At 46.4% G+C, this 17,519-nt stretch overlaps 1 protein-coding gene across 2 annotated transcripts in view; it reads left to right on the forward strand.

Moving 5' to 3' along the window:
* IFNGR2 (interferon gamma receptor 2) overlaps positions 1-17,519 on the forward strand; it is a 36,574-nt gene that overhangs the window by 17,984 nt on the left and 1,071 nt on the right. For both annotated transcript variants that reach the window (XM_024758139.1, XM_024758140.1), the window contains exons 3-6: positions 2,353-2,561; positions 6,876-7,021; positions 14,120-14,279; positions 14,667-14,824. In XM_024758139.1, coding sequence (XP_024613907.1) covers positions 2,353-2,561; positions 6,876-7,021; positions 14,120-14,279; positions 14,667-14,824 — 673 coding nt within the window. The remainder of the gene's footprint in view (positions 1-2,352; positions 2,562-6,875; positions 7,022-14,119; positions 14,280-14,666; positions 14,825-17,519) is intronic.

Here is a 17,519-nt window from a genome sequence, read left to right on the forward strand (position 1 = left end):
CCTGGCAAATCAGGGAGAGGGCCTTTTGCCCCAGTTCAACAGCTGGGATTGCCCCAGTTCAACAGCCCTTGTGAAGCACACCACCCCCAGACTGAGAGGGGGTGCCTGTGGTTTGTGGTCCCTTTCCCCATTAGGGCCTGTGACCCCAGGGCGTGGTGGTATGTGAGTATGGTGGGCATCTTCTGTGGAATCCCTGGCCACACATCTTGATGTGGCTTTCATCTGGTCACCCGCCACATTAGCAGAAGATAAGCCTCCAGGCAGGGTCAGAGGTACACTTAGAAGCACATGTGTTGTGTGAGAGCTGGTGGCCGTGACCCCCCAGCCTCATTTCTCCTGTCTCCCCTGGCCTTGCTTTCCAGGCCAGAGTTGCTGTCCAGGGCACAGCCTGTCCCTAGAGGGGACAGTGCCTGCTGCCACATTACTGAGGCTTCTAGAGCTACCTCCCTGCCTTTTCTCAAGTCAGTCACCTAAGGACAGAGCTCAGAGTCAGCAAGTAGAATCCCACGTGGGCAGGTGGCATTGGGACTCTGGGGAATGCATTCTCACTTACAAGGATGCATGGCCTTACATTTGGCAAAGTTTTCATGTGGCCAAGACTCTCTTTAAATGGGCAGCTATGGGGTAAAAACAAACTCTACACCAGCAGGAAGTATGGGTATGGTTTGTATGAACACAGTATCATTCCTAAGACATAGGCTACAGAGGCTGAGTTTGAAGCATTAAAATCAACTGTAGAACAAAACGGCAGAAAATGTTTGCAAATCATATATCTGATAAGGGACTTGTATCCAGAATGTATAAAGAACTCTTACAACTCAAAATTAAAAGGCAAATAACCCAATTAAAATACAGACAAAGGACTTGAGTAGACAGTTCTCCAAAGAAGATATGCAAATAGCCAATAAGCACGTGAAAAGATACTCAACATCATTAGTCACCAGTGAAAATACAGCCACTTGGATGGCTACAATAAAAAAGGCATGGGCTTCCCTGGTGGTGCTGTGGTTAAGAATCCACCTGCCAATGCAGGGAACACGGGTTCGAGCCCTGGTCCAGGAAGATCCCACATGCCGCGGAGCAACTAAGCCTTCGTGCCACAACTACTGAGCCTGCGCTCTAGAGCCTGCAAGCCACAACTACTGAGCCTGTGTACCACAACTACTGAAGCCCGCGCGCCTAGAGCCCTTGCTCCGCAACAAGAGAAGCCACCGCAATGAGAAGCCTGCGCACCGCAATGAAGAGTAGCCCCTGCTCGCCGCAACTAGAGAAAGCCCGCGCACAGCAACAAAGACCCAATGCAGCCAAAAATAAATAAATAAATTTAAAAAATAAAATAAAATAAAAAAGGCATAATAACAAGTGTTGGTGACGTTAAGGAGAAATTGGAACCCTCATATGTTGTGGGTGGGAATGTAAAATGGTGCAGCTACTTCGGAAATCAGTTAAAAATAGAGTTACCATATGACCCGGCAAGTCCACTCCTAAGTATACACCCCACAGAACTGAACATAAGTTCACAAAGAAATGTACACATGAATATTCTCAGCATTATTCACAATAGCCAAAAAGTGGAGACAACCCAGGTGCCCATCAGCAGATCAGTGGATAAACTAAATGTGGTATGTACATACAATGGGACATTATTTGGTCATAAGAAGGGATGAAGTACTGATACATGCTACAACACGTATCACGCTTGAAAACATACTAAGTAAAACAGGCCAAGTGAAGGGCACTCGTCACAAAAGACCACATAGTTTATGATTGTATTTCTATGAAATGTCCAGAACAGGCAAATCCATAGAGATAGAAAGTAGATCAGTGGTACCGTAGGGCTTGGGAGGTGGAGGAAGTGGAGAGTGACTGCTGTAGGTGCAGGGGTTTTTAGGGGATGATGAATGTGTTCTGAAATGGATTGTACTGAGGCTGCACGACAGTGTGAATTTACTGAAATCCATTGAACTGTACACTTTAAATGGGGGTAGTGTATGGTATGTGAGCAATGTCTCAATCAAAAACATCGAATTAAAATCTCATCTCTGGGGCTTCCCTGGTGGCGCAGTGGTTGAGAGTCCGCCTGCTGATGCAGGGGACGCGGGTTCGTGCCCCGGTCCGGGAAGATCCCATCATGTCGCGGAGCGGCTGGGCCCGTGAGCCATGGCCGCTGAGCCTGCGCGTCCGGAGCCTGTGCTCCGCAACGGGAGAGGCCACAGCAGTGAGAGGCCCGCGTACCGCAAAAAATAAATAAATAAATAAAATATAAATATAAATAAAAACTCATCTCTGGGGAAACTTAATATGTGATCAAAGAGAGACTTGTGCAAAGTAAAATCCTTCTTCCCTTTGCAGCAGCACTAGTAGTACCTGGTATGACGTCAACAGAAAAGACAGCAGGGTGGATTGTACGAACCTCACCGGGACAGAGTGCAACTTTACCGCAAATAGCCTCTCGGAGGGCTTCCCACGGCATTTCAACATCACTTTACGCCTCCGAGCTAAGCTGGGGGACCTCGTCTCTGCCTGGGTAAAGGCGCCTTGGTTCGAACACTATCGGAATGGTAAGACGACTTGGGTACAAACTTCCTTCAACGTTTGCAGGTTTTCTTCACTTTCTTCTTCGCTGAGCGGTACTGACTCCCCGCCCCTCCGTCCTGCCTCTCACCCTAAATAACCAGCACCCAGGTGGGTATGATGGTCAAACCCGAGTACTGACCACGGAAGCTGGGGCTAGGGGAGGGTGATTTGCTAGGCCTGGGAGTTGTCAAACCGCAGCCCGCAGGTCAAATCCCGCCCACCAACCGGTTTTTGTAAAGTTTTATCGGAAAGAAAATGTGTTATATATGTACAATGGAATGCCACTCAGCCATAAAAAAGAATGAAATAATGCCATTTGCAGCAACATGGTTGGACCTAGAGATTATCATACTAAGTGAAGTAAGTCAGAGGAAGAAATATTGTATGATATCACTTACATGGGGAATCTAAAAACATGATACAAATGAACCTATTTACAAAACAAACAGACTCACAGACATAGAGAACAAACTTATGGTTACCCAAGTCGAAAGGGGGCGAGGGATAAATTTGGAGTATGGGATTAAGATATACACACTACTATATATAAAATAGATAAACAACAAGGACCTACTGTATAGCACAGGGAACTTATAATAACCTATAATGGAAAAGAATCTGAAAAAGAATACATGTATAACTGAATCACTTTGCTGTACACCTGAAACTAACACAATATTGTAAATCAACTATATTTCAATTTAAAAAAAAAAAGTTTTATCGGAATGCAGTTTCCCCATCTTTTCATATACTGTCTATGGCTGCTTCCAAGCTGCAACAGGCGAGCTGAGTAGTCGCAACAGGGGCTGCGTGACCAGTCAGAGCCTCAGTTCACTCTGGTGCTTTACTGAGAAAGTTTGCTAACCTCTGTGCTGGAGGGAATACTAGCATATTGGCTTCACTGATCACTGTTACATGGCACAACTTCTTTTACGTTCAGGAAGGATTTTAGTTCAGCCTTGAACAGTACCTGGCACATAGGAGAAAATATCTGTGGAACGATTGAATGAACAGATACGCTCCCAGATGTTGGAAGGGAGCATGAGAGTCGTCAGACACTAGTTTATAGATGTGTTCCTTCAATTATTCATTTTTCACATGGTCAGCCGTGCCTAATGTTTCTCCGGTCTCTATGCAAACACAAAGTGTGGAACTTTGTGGGATCCTGATTCAAATTAAACAGAGGTATAAGACAATTGGGGAAATGTGATCACTGTCTAGATCTTTGATGATTTATAAAGCAATTGTTGCTAATATACTTTAGGTGTTGTAATGGTATTTTGTTATGTTTTTTTAAAAAGGCGGGGAGTCTGGTCTTTTCAAGATACATACTGAAGTATTTACAGATGCAATGATGTAATGTCTGAGATTCCTTCAAAATAATCCAGAGAGTGGGAGGGGCAAGGTGGTCCTTACGAGGTGGATGGGCACAGGAGAAACAAAACTTGTCAGGGCTTGATGGTTGCTTTAAAGTTGGGTGATGAGTACATGAGCTTTGTTTACAGTCTTCTCTCTACTTTCTATATGTTTGAAATTTTCTGTAATAGAAGCTAAGAAAGGGACTTTCCTGGTGGTGCAGTGGTTAAGACTCCACACTCCCGGTGCAGGGGGCCCGGGTTTGATCCCTGGTCAGGGAACTAGATCCTACATGCATGCTGCAACTAAGAGTTCACATACCACAACTAAGACCCAGCACAACCAAGATAAATAAATAAATTAAAAAAAAATTTTTTTTTTTAAAAATGGTTTTTGCTAGCAATTTGAGGATGGTACGAGAAGACAGTGCAGTCCCTGCTGGCTGGTCTTCTGTGGACAAGTTATTTGTCCTTGAGTGGAGAACCATCACACATCTGAGCTATCAAGCGTTACCTAAGTGGGAATTAGTGGAGAAAAAAGTAATGGCGGTATCAGAAGCAGGACCTGTCATGAAGTCGCTGGTCCAGAGCCAGCCAGCTGCTGCTCTCTCTCCTCCCAGCCAGAGTTGGGCAGCCATGTCCTCGGTTAGTTACTGGTGGGGAGTCACTGGTAAACTTCAAGACAGTGGTGTGCTCAGCGCCCGTCGCTGCTTTCAGCACTTGCGGTCAAGTCAGGATGGGTAACCAACTTGAAGATGCTTTACTGAGGGTAGAGGGATGAGATGGTGCCTGAAGGGGGCAGGCTTTGGCATCACATAAACTTGGGTTCAAATCCCAACACTGCCACTTTCCGGCTGTTACTCTGGGCAAGTAATGTCCCTCTGGGCTTCAGTTTCCCCCTCTGGGAAATGGGGATGGCCTTCTGTGGTTGTTACATAGATCTGTGTGGACATGGATATAAAGTCCGTGTTGCCAGGTTTAGAGTGATCGCTCAGTCTGTGGACACTGCTGTCAGTAATGACCCATAGATCCACTGAGCCCTCCTTCAGGGCCCAGAGAAAAGGCAGACTGTCCGCCTTCGAGAGACAGACTCATCACGTTGGTATCAGATTCTCCATCTGGCACGCCCTTCAGAAAGGCAGGCCTTTCGGTGCTGACCTTTCAGCGGTTAAGTGATTAGTCATCCAGGCTCCCATGTCCACTCCGGTGGGTAAGTCACAGAAAAGTCTAGAGAATCCGCTCAGCGGGGCCCTGGGCCTGCAGGTCCACATGTTGTTCCATGCTCCAGTCACTTCGTTTTCAAAAGCGTAGCTTGAAGACATGAGTGCCAGCATCTGTGAGCGGGTTTAATGAGAGCTTTTTGTTACACACAGCTAATGCACTAACATCGCTGTGGCTTGAGGTGGGCCAGGCCCGACCCTGTATCTGTCTGGACTTAGTTCCTCCACCAGAACAAAGGAGATCAGAGGGCATGAGTACAAACCCTGCAGGGACCAGTTACTTTTACACAGAGAGAAAGGTGACCAGAACACATGCCTAACCCTCCCCAACCTGGGAGAGCCCAGGGCAGAGTGTGGAAGCGAGAGAGAGAAATCCAGCCCCACTTTGGTGAGTGCAGAACTGTTCACCGTGATGTGATCATCTGTGTGTATAGAAGGTGCAGAAACAGGCCTCTTAGAACTTGGAGGACACAACCTGTATTTTGATCTGAGTTCCTCTGGTTAATTATACAATTTAAATGCTCACCTGATAAATGCTGTAATCTTCCTTCTAAGAGCATATTATGAGCCATAGTCCTTGGCTGTCCTGTGACTTATATGAAAAGCCTTAACAAATAGATGTATGATGGTAATATTTCTCAGTTATTATATTTAATCATTGTATTAGAAAAAGCTAGAAAGATACACATATTTAAAAGTTTGTAAACACCACTTTGGTGGGCTAACAAAATCTTTTCCCTCTCTGCATGAAAATTTGACCTTTGGTTAACCTTCCAGCTCTCTGGAAACCTGATAAAGGTGGCATATGAACCACGCTATTTTTTTTTCTTTTTCTTTTTTTATTGGGGTATAGTTGTTTTACCATGTTGTGTTAGTTTCTACTATACAGCAAAGTGAATAAGAGTTCCCCATGCTATACAGGAGGTTCTTATTTGTTATCTATTTTATACATATTAGTGTATATACGTCAATCCCAATCTCCCAATTCATCACACCACCACCCTGCCACTTCCCCCCTTGGTGTCCATCCGTTTGTTCTCTACATCTGTATTTCTGCCTTGCTAACCGGTTCATCTGTACCATTTTTCTAGATTCCACATATATGCGTTAATACACGATATTTGTTTTTCTCTTTCTGACTTACTAGCATTGCTTATGGTCAGAAGGACCTCTGGATGGTAAATAGCACTTCAACCAGGCCAGTCTTAACCACCTGGTAGGAAACCGTGTCTGGGGCATTGCTGAGTGAAGGGGTTCTTGTAACTGGGCGTGTCCCTTGTGGGGACTCTGGAAACTCTTCTTGTGGAATTGTGATGAGAAATACTGGCTCTTGTGGTTGAGCCAGGGAGTGCCCTGTACCTGCCCGATCCTTGCACCTGAGCTGTCTCCTGGGGGTGGGCAGGCGCGGTCATGTGGACAACTGTGAGGACCCCTCCTTCCGCCGAAGGCTAGAAACCCCTGGGGCCACTCTGTAGCTCCACTGGGCTACCTGCCCCGGAGCCTTCCAAGTAAATCTGGTGCCCAGGACAGCCTCTGGTAGTCTGAATGCAATCTCATTGCATATATAAATACATGCATGTATGTACCGTACTAAGTATAATTACATGTACAATATGCATATCCTGTATATATATATATATATGATGTACATGTGTATGTATATATATGTATCTACGTATATACATAGACTGATGGATTGATTTTGTTTGTAATTCTATTTCAGCCACCATCGGGCCTCCAGAAGACATCTGGGTGACCCCAGAAGAAGGTTCCCTTATCATCAGCTTTTCTTCTCCCTTTGATGTCCCTGCCTCGGTGGCCTTTTTTTGGTATTATGTCTACTACTGGGAAAAGGGAGGAAGCAAACAGGCAAGAGCATTTTTCTTCTTTGTTTTTGATTTTCATTTCTTTGGAGTTTATGGATAGCAAAAGAAAGTCTACTTTAAAGTGGCCAAGGACACCAGGGTATCCCAGTATCCCCTTAGGGGCTGAGCCTTAGTGGTTTTGATCTTTCTCTTCAGGACCTCTGCTTCTACTCACTGTGCTGAGACTCCCCTCCCACCAGACCCATCTGCAGGGCCCCCTCTGCCTGGTATCACATGGTCCCCATGGTCTGGGTCTGGACTCAGCCGGTGCCCATGGTGCCTTTGCCACACTCCGAAGTTTGGGGAGCTTCTGTGGGCCTGTTTCTACAGCAATGAATTTACTACTGCAGTCTGCAAGGTTTAACTATATGAATTCTCTGGTTTGCATGGTTTGCAGAGGGCAATATGAATAGGTGAAAAGTCTACTGGAAGGAGAGTGTCCTAGGGAGAAGGGCCAGTAGGTTTGAAAAGGCTCGGCACATTTGGGGAACTGCACGTGCTCGGATCCTTTAGAAATGCAGGCCACGTGAGGGGCTGGGGCAGGGTAAGGTTGACAAAGGTGGGTCAGACCAAAAGGGGTCTGGTCAGCCCTGGGTAGCACAAGAAAAAACTGCTGGCCTCTAATCACCTCCAGTATCTGATTATCCAAGCTACATTTTTTTCCCTCTATTTTTTGGCCACGCCGCGCGGCATGCGGAATCTTAGTTCCCCAACCAGGGATCGAACCCACACCCCCTGCAGTGGAAGCGTGGAGTCCTAACCACTGGACCACCAGGGAAGTCCCTCCAAGCTACATTTAGTGATGTTTTACTACCTGTGTAAATTCGTGATTTCCTAAGTTCAACATTATTATAATTTTTTATAAGAATAAGAACTTATGTTTATCCAGAGCTTTCTTTGTGTCTGGCACCTGGCCCAGGCACTTTAGATACATCATCTCATTTAACCTTTACACCCACCTGTTTCACAGAGAGGGAAACCAAGTGGTTAAGTAACTAGCCCAAGGCCAGCAACTGACAGCAAAGCAGAGGAGACATCTAGCCTCAGGGTCCATGCTCTTAATTGCTGTTTCTCTCCCACATAGTTGATGTTTGTACTTGCTCTTCATTTCTTTGTGGTGAGTGTAAAAACACCGAGGAAGGCAAAACTCACTGAAGAACAGACTCTTAGCAAATAGGGAAGAAAGAAATAATCGTTTGCTGAAATCCTGAGGTCAAGGTCTGGTCAACTGGAATAGAGAACGCCTGGAAGAATGCAGAAGGGATTCCCCTTTCTCCCTTTCAGCCAGAGCATGTATACTTTGGACTTTCATGAACAAAAGATTCTGGGGCTGAAGTAACTCTGAAAGCCACCTGTACGATCTCCATTCCAGCTGTGAGTCTGTATGTCAGGGGTCCCCAAGTCCAACCCCTAGATTTGTTCGAAGGATGCATGGGACTCAGTGTATAGTTGTACTCGAGGCTGTGATTTATTCCAGAGAAAAGACACAAAACAAACTCAGCAAAGGGAAGAGGCACATGGGGCAAAGTCTAAAGGAATCCAGGCATAAGCTTCCGAGTCTTCCCCTGGAAGTCACCCAGGACACACTTAACAACAAGAGTGACCTGACAGCACGTGTGAAATCTTATCTACCAGAGAAGCTAGTTAGCGGCTCAGTGCCCAGGGCTTTTATTGGGGGCTGGTCACACAGGCACCCTCTGCCCAACATAGACACCAAAACTCCAGACTCCCAGAGGGAGAGCAGGTGTTCAGCATAAAGAGCATTGTTTATACACGAAACCACCCTTATCAGTCAGGGAATGGTGGAAACACTGCTCAAATCCAAGTCCCAGATGCCAGCCTTGGGTCAGCCTTGAAAGCAAGCCTTTCTAAGGACAGCGGTCTCAGGCCTGCATGGTAGCTCTTCTCCACAGTCTGTGATTCTAACTTTTGGAATAGCCAACTGGCTGCCAAAATAAACTACTCAAAAAGAATGTTGTCCTTAAAATTGCTGTATGTGGCATCAGGAGTAAAAATGTTTCTCCTCTGCCATGGCAGTCATCATTTCAAATCGGAGGGAAAAAAATTAAAACTCATCTCTAATCCTACTATTCAAATATAATATGATCATTTTGTATTTTTAAAAATAAGATCATGGGACTTCCCTGGCGGCCCAGTGGTTAAGACTCCGCACTTCCACTGCACGGGGCGCGGGTTCAATCCCTGGTCGGGGAACTTAGGTCCCACAGCGTGGCCAAATAAATAAATAAATAATAAGATGATCTTCTATATACTGTTGAAAAATCTGCCTTTTTTCAGTCAACATACGTAAGCAGCTTCACCTCCACGTTCCGGAGTGTGTGTGATATTCCACCATTTCAAATGGCTATAGTATATTCTACTGTAGTATCTCAAAATCAGAAAGCAGTCCTGGGGCTTCCCTGGTGGCGCAGTGGTTGAGAGTCCGCCTGCCGATGCAGGGGACACAGGTTCGTGCCCCGGTCCGGGAAGATCCCACATGCCGCGGAGCGGCTAGGCCCATGAGCCATGGCTGCTGAGCCTGTGCGTCCGGAGCCTGTGTTCCGCAACGGGAGAGGCCACAACAGTGAGAGGCCCGCGTACCGCAAGAAAAAAAAAAGAATCCGCCTGTCAATGCAGGGGACACAGGTTCGATCCCTGGTCCGGGAAGATCCCACATGCATGCCTCGGAGCTACAGAGGCCACACACCACAACTACTGAAGCCCGCACGCCTAGAGCCCGTGCTCCGCAACAAGAGAAGCCACCGCAATGAGAAGCCCGCGCACCGCGCAGAGAGTAGCCCCCGCCCGCCGCAACTAGAGAAAGCCCGCACACAGCAACGAAGACCCACAGCAGCCAAAAACCTTGTGGGGACTCTGGAAACTCTTCTTGTGGAATTGTGATGAGAAATACTGGCTCTTGTGGTTGAGCCAGGGAGTGCCCTGTACCTGCCCGATCCTTGCACCTGAGCTGTCTCCTGGGGGTGGGCAGGCGCGGTCATGTGGACAACTGTGAGGACCCCTCCTTCCGCCGAAGGCTAGAAACCCCTGGGGCCACTCTGTAGCTCCACTGGGCTACCTGCCCCGGAGCCTTCCAAGTAAATCTGGTGCCCAGGACAGCCTCTGGTAGTCTGAATGCAATCTCATTGCATATATAAATACATGCATGTATGTACCGTACTAAGTATAATTACATGTACAATATGCATATCCTGTATATATATATATATATGATGTACATGTGTATGTATATATATGTATCTACGTATATACATAGACTGATGGATTGATTTTGTTTGTAATTCTATTTCAGCCACCATCGGGCCTCCAGAAGACATCTGGGTGACCCCAGAAGAAGGTTCCCTTATCATCAGCTTTTCTTCTCCCTTTGATGTCCCTGCCTCGGTGGCCTTTTTTTGGTATTATGTCTACTACTGGGAAAAGGGAGGAAGCAAACAGGCAAGAGCATTTTTCTTCTTTGTTTTTGATTTTCATTTCTTTGGAGTTTATGGATAGCAAAAGAAAGTCTACTTTAAAGTGGCCAAGGACACCAGGGTATCCCAGTATCCCCTTAGGGGCTGAGCCTTAGTGGTTTTGATCTTTCTCTTCAGGACCTCTGCTTCTACTCACTGTGCTGAGACTCCCCTCCCACCAGACCCATCTGCAGGGCCCCCTCTGCCTGGTATCACATGGTCCCCATGGTCTGGGTCTGGACTCAGCCGGTGCCCATGGTGCCTTTGCCACACTCCGAAGTTTGGGGAGCTTCTGTGGGCCTGTTTCTACAGCAATGAATTTACTACTGCAGTCTGCAAGGTTTAACTATATGAATTCTCTGGTTTGCATGGTTTGCAGAGGGCAATATGAATAGGTGAAAAGTCTACTGGAAGGAGAGTGTCCTAGGGAGAAGGGCCAGTAGGTTTGAAAAGGCTCGGCCCATTTGGGGAACTGCACGTGCTCGGATCCTTTAGAAATGCAGGCCACGTGAGGGGCTGGGGCAGGGTAAGGTTGACAAAGGTGGGTCAGACCAAAAGGGGTCTGGTCAGCCCTGGGTAGCACAAGAAAAAACTGCTGGCCTCTAATCACCTCCAGTATCTGATTATCCAAGCTACATTTTTTTCCCTCTATTTTTTGGCCATGCCGCGCGGCATGCGGAATCTTAGTTCCCCAACCAGGGATCGAACCCACACCCCCTGCAGTGGAAGCGTGGAGTCCTAACCACTGGACCACCAGGGAAGTCCCTCCAAGCTACATTTAGTGATGTTTTACTACCTGTGTAAATTCGTGATTTCCTAAGTTCAACATTATTATAATTTTTTATAAGAATAAGAACTTATGTTTATCCAGAGCTTTCTTTGTGTCTGGCACCTGGCCCAGGCACTTTAGATACATCATCTCATTTAACCTTTACACCCACCTGTTTCACAGAGAGGGAAACCAAGTGGTTAAGTAACTAGCCCAAGGCCAGCAACTGACAGCAAAGCAGAGGAGACATCTAGCCTCAGGGTCCATGCTCTTAATTGCTGTTTCTCTCCCACATAGTTGATGTTTGTACTTGCTCTTCATTTCTTTGTGGTGAGTGTAAAAACACCGAGGAAGGCAAAACTCACTGAAGAACAGACTCTTAGCAAATAGGGAAGAAAGAAATAATCGTTTGCTGAAATCCTGAGGTCAAGGTCTGGTCAACTGGAATAGAGAACGCCTGGAAGAATGCAGAAGGGATTCCCCTTTCTCCCTTTCAGCCAGAGCATGTATACTTTGGACTTTCATGAACAAAAGATTCTGGGGCTGAAGTAACTCTGAAAGCCACCTGTACGATCTCCATTCCAGCTGTGAGTCTGTATGTCAGGGGTCCCCAAGTCCAACCCCTAGATTTGTTCGAAGGATGCATGGGACTCAGTGTATAGTTGTACTCGAGGCTGTGATTTATTCCAGAGAAAAGACACAAAACAAACTCAGCAAAGGGAAGAGGCACATGGGGCAAAGTCTAAAGGAATCCAGGCATAAGCTTCCGAGTCTTCCCCTGGAAGTCACCCAGGACACACTTAACAACAAGAGTGACCTGACAGCACGTGTGAAATCTTATCTACCAGAGAAGCTAGTTAGCGGCTCAGTGCCCAGGGCTTTTATTGGGGGCTGGTCACACAGGCACCCTCTGCCCAACATAGACACCAAAACTCCAGACTCCCAGAGGGAGAGCAGGTGTTCAGCATAAAGAGCATTGTTTATACACGAAACCACCCTTATCAGTCAGGGAATGGTGGAAACACTGCTCAAATCCAAGTCCCAGATGCCAGCCTTGGGTCAGCCTTGAAAGCAAGCCTTTCTAAGGACAGCGGTCTCAGGCCTGCATGGTAGCTCTTCTCCACAGTCTGTGATTCTAACTTTTGGAATAGCCAACTGGCTGCCAAAATAAACTACTCAAAAAGAATGTTGTCCTTAAAATTGCTGTATGTGGCATCAGGAGTAAAAATGTTTCTCCTCTGCCATGGCAGTCATCATTTCAAATCGGAGGGAAAAAAATTAAAACTCATCTCTAATCCTACTATTCAAATATAATATGATCATTTTGTATTTTTAAAAATAAGATCATGGGACTTCCCTGGCGGCCCAGTGGTTAAGACTCCGCACTTCCACTGCACGGGGCGCGGGTTCAATCCCTGGTCGGGGAACTTAGGTCCCACAGCGTGGCCAAATAAATAAATAAATAATAAGATGATCTTCTATATACTGTTGAAAAATCTGCCTTTTTTCAGTCAACATACGTAAGCAGCTTCACCTCCACGTTCCGGAGTGTGTGTGATATTCCACCATTTCAAATGGCTATAGTATATTCTACTGTAGTATCTCAAAATCAGAAAGCAGTCCTGGGGCTTCCCTGGTGGCGCAGTGGTTGAGAGTCCGCCTGCCGATGCAGGGGACACAGGTTCGTGCCCCGGTCCGGGAAGATCCCACATGCCGCGGAGCGGCTAGGCCCATGAGCCATGGCTGCTGAGCCTGTGCGTCCGGAGCCTGTGTTCCGCAACGGGAGAGGCCACAACAGTGAGAGGCCCGCGTACCGCAAGAAAAAAAAAAGAATCCGCCTGTCAATGCAGGGGACACAGGTTCGATCCCTGGTCCGGGAAGATCCCACATGCATGCCTCGGAGCTACAGAGGCCACACACCACAACTACTGAAGCCCGCACGCCTAGAGCCCGTGCTCCGCAACAAGAGAAGCCACCGCAATGAGAAGCCCGCGCACCGCGCAGAGAGTAGCCCCCGCCCGCCGCAACTAGAGAAAGCCCGCACACAGCAACGAAGACCCACAGCAGCCAAAAAAAAAAAAAATGAAAGCAGTCCTTTATGAGAAATCCTATATATATATATAGCTATATATATCCTATATATATAGCTGTAATATGGTGGGTTTTTTTCTCCTTTCCCTGTGGAACAGTGACAGTTTGTCTGAGGTGAGAGTGAGGGACCATTGACTGACCATGTGGAGGTGACAAGACCCGAGGGAGGGTAGCAGCAGGGAGGGAAGGAGGGGACAGAATCCGCTAAGAATTTGGGACCCAACTCTTTCCTGATGACATAAATCACTCAGATCATTTCGACCAAAACTGTAAAAGGAGTCAGCACATTTCAGTGAAAACCAGAAGCAGATTGGGAACCAAAGGAACATTATTTCCTAGAATGACTTTTTTCCTTTATTTGTTGACTAACGTCAAGTATCTAGATGAGATTAACCATGAAATACAAAATGTTCATTTGAAAGGAGAAAATTTCGTCCTAGAAACTGGGATTTGCTAAATTCCAGCTTTGGACCCTCCACTGCTGTGATGGGGCTTCGGTTGGGCCCTCGGACCTCACAGCCAGAAACACAGCTCTAATGCCATCAGCATCTTTCTTGACATTCCTCACCAATTTTCACATATAAAATTTGTCTGCTATAAGCATATGTGATACATATAAAATTGGTATTCTGTTTGTTTAGAAACAGAATTACCTTCTTCTTTGGTTATTGTGTTCAGTGTGAATTTGAGGAAACATTGGAGAAGATGGAGGGGGCTTGACCATGTCTATGTGGGTGATTTTCAGGTGTGGTTCTTGGTGTATTTTACGTAGGTGACACACCGTTTCAGGAGCAACTTCATCACGTTGAATGATTTAAAACCCTTAAGAGTATACTGTTTCCAACTCAAGGCAGAACTGTTTTTGGCAAAAGAAAACATCTCTAGACCTGGGCATTTAAGCAACATATCTTGCTCCGAAACAGCAGTGGATGGTAATGTATGCTTTCTTAAGTCCTTTCTGAGCTGGGAACAGAACACTCCTAAAATAGCGCAATCAGGGATTCCTTATTAGGTGGAGGGTGGTGAGAGTGTGCAGACCCAGAGAGAAGGCGCTAGGACAGCACTTCACTGTAGACATAGCAAGCTCGTGCTGAAGTCTCCAGTAGCAAGAGCTGCCAGACAGCTAACGCTTGCTTTGCTTTAGGCTTGCCTTTACTAGCTGTTAATTAAAGCATACAGGGCTGGGTGCAGGAGGGGCAGTATCCATCCAGTTTACTGGGACATGAACTCTATTTATTGCAGTGGTGGATGAGAAATTACCCGATGTTTGTATCGTATGTAGGATGGTCATCTTGTTCACTTTTATGTCACCTGTTTAGCCTCTACCAAGCTTCAACAAGTCATCCTGATCTCTGTGGGAACCTTTTTGTTGCTGTCAGTGCTGGTGGGGGCCTGTCTCTTCCTGGTACTGAAATACAGAGGCCTGGTTAAATACTGGTTTCACTCTGCACCAAGCATCCCATCACAAATAGAAGAGGTATGTGTGTACACATTTAAAAGGGTGACGTGCCAGCCTTTCATGCCCCCCCGGTAACACCTAAGAGTAGAGCAGTGGACAAAGCCATGACACTGAGATTTGTGTTAAAAGCAGCACTTGGGGGCTTCCCTGGTGGCGCAGTGGTTGAGAGTCCGCAAACAACCCAAGTGTCCATCGACAGATGAATGTATAAATAAAATATGGTGGGAGTTCCCTGGTAGTCCAGTGGATACGACTCAGCGCTTTCACTGCTCTGGCCTCGGGTTCAATCCCTGGTCAGGGAACTACGATCCTGCAAGCCACAGGTGCAGCCAAAAAAACAAGAGAGAGATGTGGTATACACATATGCATGGAATATTACTCAGCCTTAAAAAGGAAGGGAATTCTGAGACATGCTACAACATGGATGAACCTTGAGGACATTATGATAAGGGAAATAAATTAGTCACAAAAAGACGAATACTACATGATTCCACTTATATGAGGTGCTTAGAGTACTCACATTCACAGAACCAGAATGTAGAATAGTGGTTGCCAGGGTCCGGAGGGAGGGAGGAAATGGGCAGTGAGTGTTTAACGGGGACAGTTTCAGTTTTGCAAAATGAAAAATGTTCTAGGGACTTCCCTGGTGGTCCAGTGGTTAAGACTCCACACTCCCAATGCAGGGGGCCCGGGTTCAATCCCTGGTCAGGGAACTAGATCCCACATGCTGCAACTAAGACCCGGCACAGCCAAATAAATTAATTAATTAATTAAAAAGTTCTCGAGACAGATGGTGGTGATCATTGCCCAACAATGTGAATAGACTTTACACTACTGAGCTGTACACTTAAAAATGGTTAAGATGGTAAATTTTATGTTATGTGTATTTTACCACAATTAAAAAAAAATTGGGGGGGCAACTTCCCTGGTGGTCCAGTGGCTAAGACTCGGCACTCCCAATGCAGGGGGTCAGGGTTAAATCCCCAGGGTTCAGGGACCTAGATCCCACATGCCGCAACGAAGATCCCACATGCGGCAACTAAGACCCGGCACAACCAAATACATTAATTAATTAATTAGTTAAATAAAGTAAAAAAAAAAATTTTTTTTTAATTTTTTTAATGGCACGAGGTTGGCCAAAAGGTGGCCTGGTCTGGCCCGGACAGGAGATCGGCCACAGTAGGTCCCTCTGGAGACAACACGAGAGTCCCGGGCTTTTGGAGCCTGGTTGGAGGGGACATGGACCAGTGGGGACAGCAGTCAAGAGCATGAGCTTTGGGTCAGACAGTGTGCAGGCAGGAGGATTCTAGAGTAAACACCCAGAGCCGTGAGTTCAAAGCCTTGCACGCCGAGTACACGGGGGATGTTACTAGTATTTTAAAGGATTTAAGAAAAACGTGGAGTGGGTAGGTCTTATGGAAAGTCCTGTTTTCCTGCCCAGCTCCAGCGACCCCCTGAGGCTCTGCGAGGGAACCAGGCCCTCTGAGGAGACAGCCGGGACATTCTTGGGATTAGAAGCTAGCTGATACAAGCATATTTAGAACTATTTATCATTCTGCAGTAAAATCAGGGTAAAAGTACTGGAAACAGAACCTTATGTTGTTGTATCTAGTCTGTAAAGACAGAGTGGTGCTTCTAGAAAGAGCTATAGTCACTTGTTTTCCTTCATCTGTCATGAGGTGTTTAAAGTACACAGACGTTATGCGAAGCACATGTTAAATTCCCTACTGGAACCTCCATACAAATGCTGCAGGATTCCACTTCTATCAAGAATCTAAATAGAGTAATAGTCAAACTCATAGAAGCAGAGAGTAGCACAGTGGTTACCAGGGGCCAGGCGGCAGGGGGAGCGGGGAGTTGCTTTCACATGGTACAAAGTTTCAGTTATGCAAGATGAGGAAGTTCTGGTTTCTGCTGTACAACATTGTGCCTGTAGGTAGTACTGTCTTGTGCACTTAAAACTGTGTGAAGAAGGTAGAACTCATGTTAGGTGTTCTTACCACAAAAAAAAAAAAAACCTTCCGTGGTTAATACTGTCACAACGTAACAGCTCTCAACTCAGAATTTTACTTGCATCAATAATTTCTGTCTCGGGACTTCCCTGGTGGTCCCGTGGTTAAGGCTCTGAGCTTCCACTGCAGGGGGCACAGGTTCAATCCCTGGACAGGGAACTAAGATCCCGCATTCCACGTGGCACAGGCAAAAAATTTAAAAAACAAACAAACAAACAAATACCTGTCTCACAGAACTAGCAGCAGGACCGTAGTGAGTGAATTTACTACTAGTTGTTCCCTTGGTGCTTGAATCTAAAACATAAAAGTCTTTCGGTTCACTTTTCTGGGAAAGTGTGAAAAGTCTGTATCAGAGGTCACTGAAGTTACATGAGAATAATGAATCAGGTTTCACTTATATTTTTGAGGTTTCACAAGTGCGCGTGATTCGTGGTTATTCGTCTTCTCACCAGCCAGCTCTAAGCCGACCGTATTTCAGTATCTTTCAGCATTTCCAAGAGCCAGGCAGTTGGTTCTTGGTAACTTGGTAATTGATGGCTAAGCCCAGAGCCAAGGCAGGAGGGCCAGGGCAAATTAAGGCCTGTGGACCGGCACTTTGCCTTGAGGACCTGCGCTTTCTGGTTTGCCCAGGGCTGCATAGCGCAGATCCTCTGCACCCCGTGTGTTGTGTGAAGTAGAACCAACCAGTGGATGGAGTGGCT

This window comes from Neophocaena asiaeorientalis, unplaced genomic scaffold (genome assembly GCF_003031525.2).
Source record: "Neophocaena asiaeorientalis asiaeorientalis breed wild unplaced genomic scaffold, Neophocaena_asiaeorientalis_V1.1 scaffold45, whole genome shotgun sequence".
Taxonomy (NCBI): domain Eukaryota; kingdom Metazoa; phylum Chordata; class Mammalia; order Artiodactyla; family Phocoenidae; genus Neophocaena; species Neophocaena asiaeorientalis.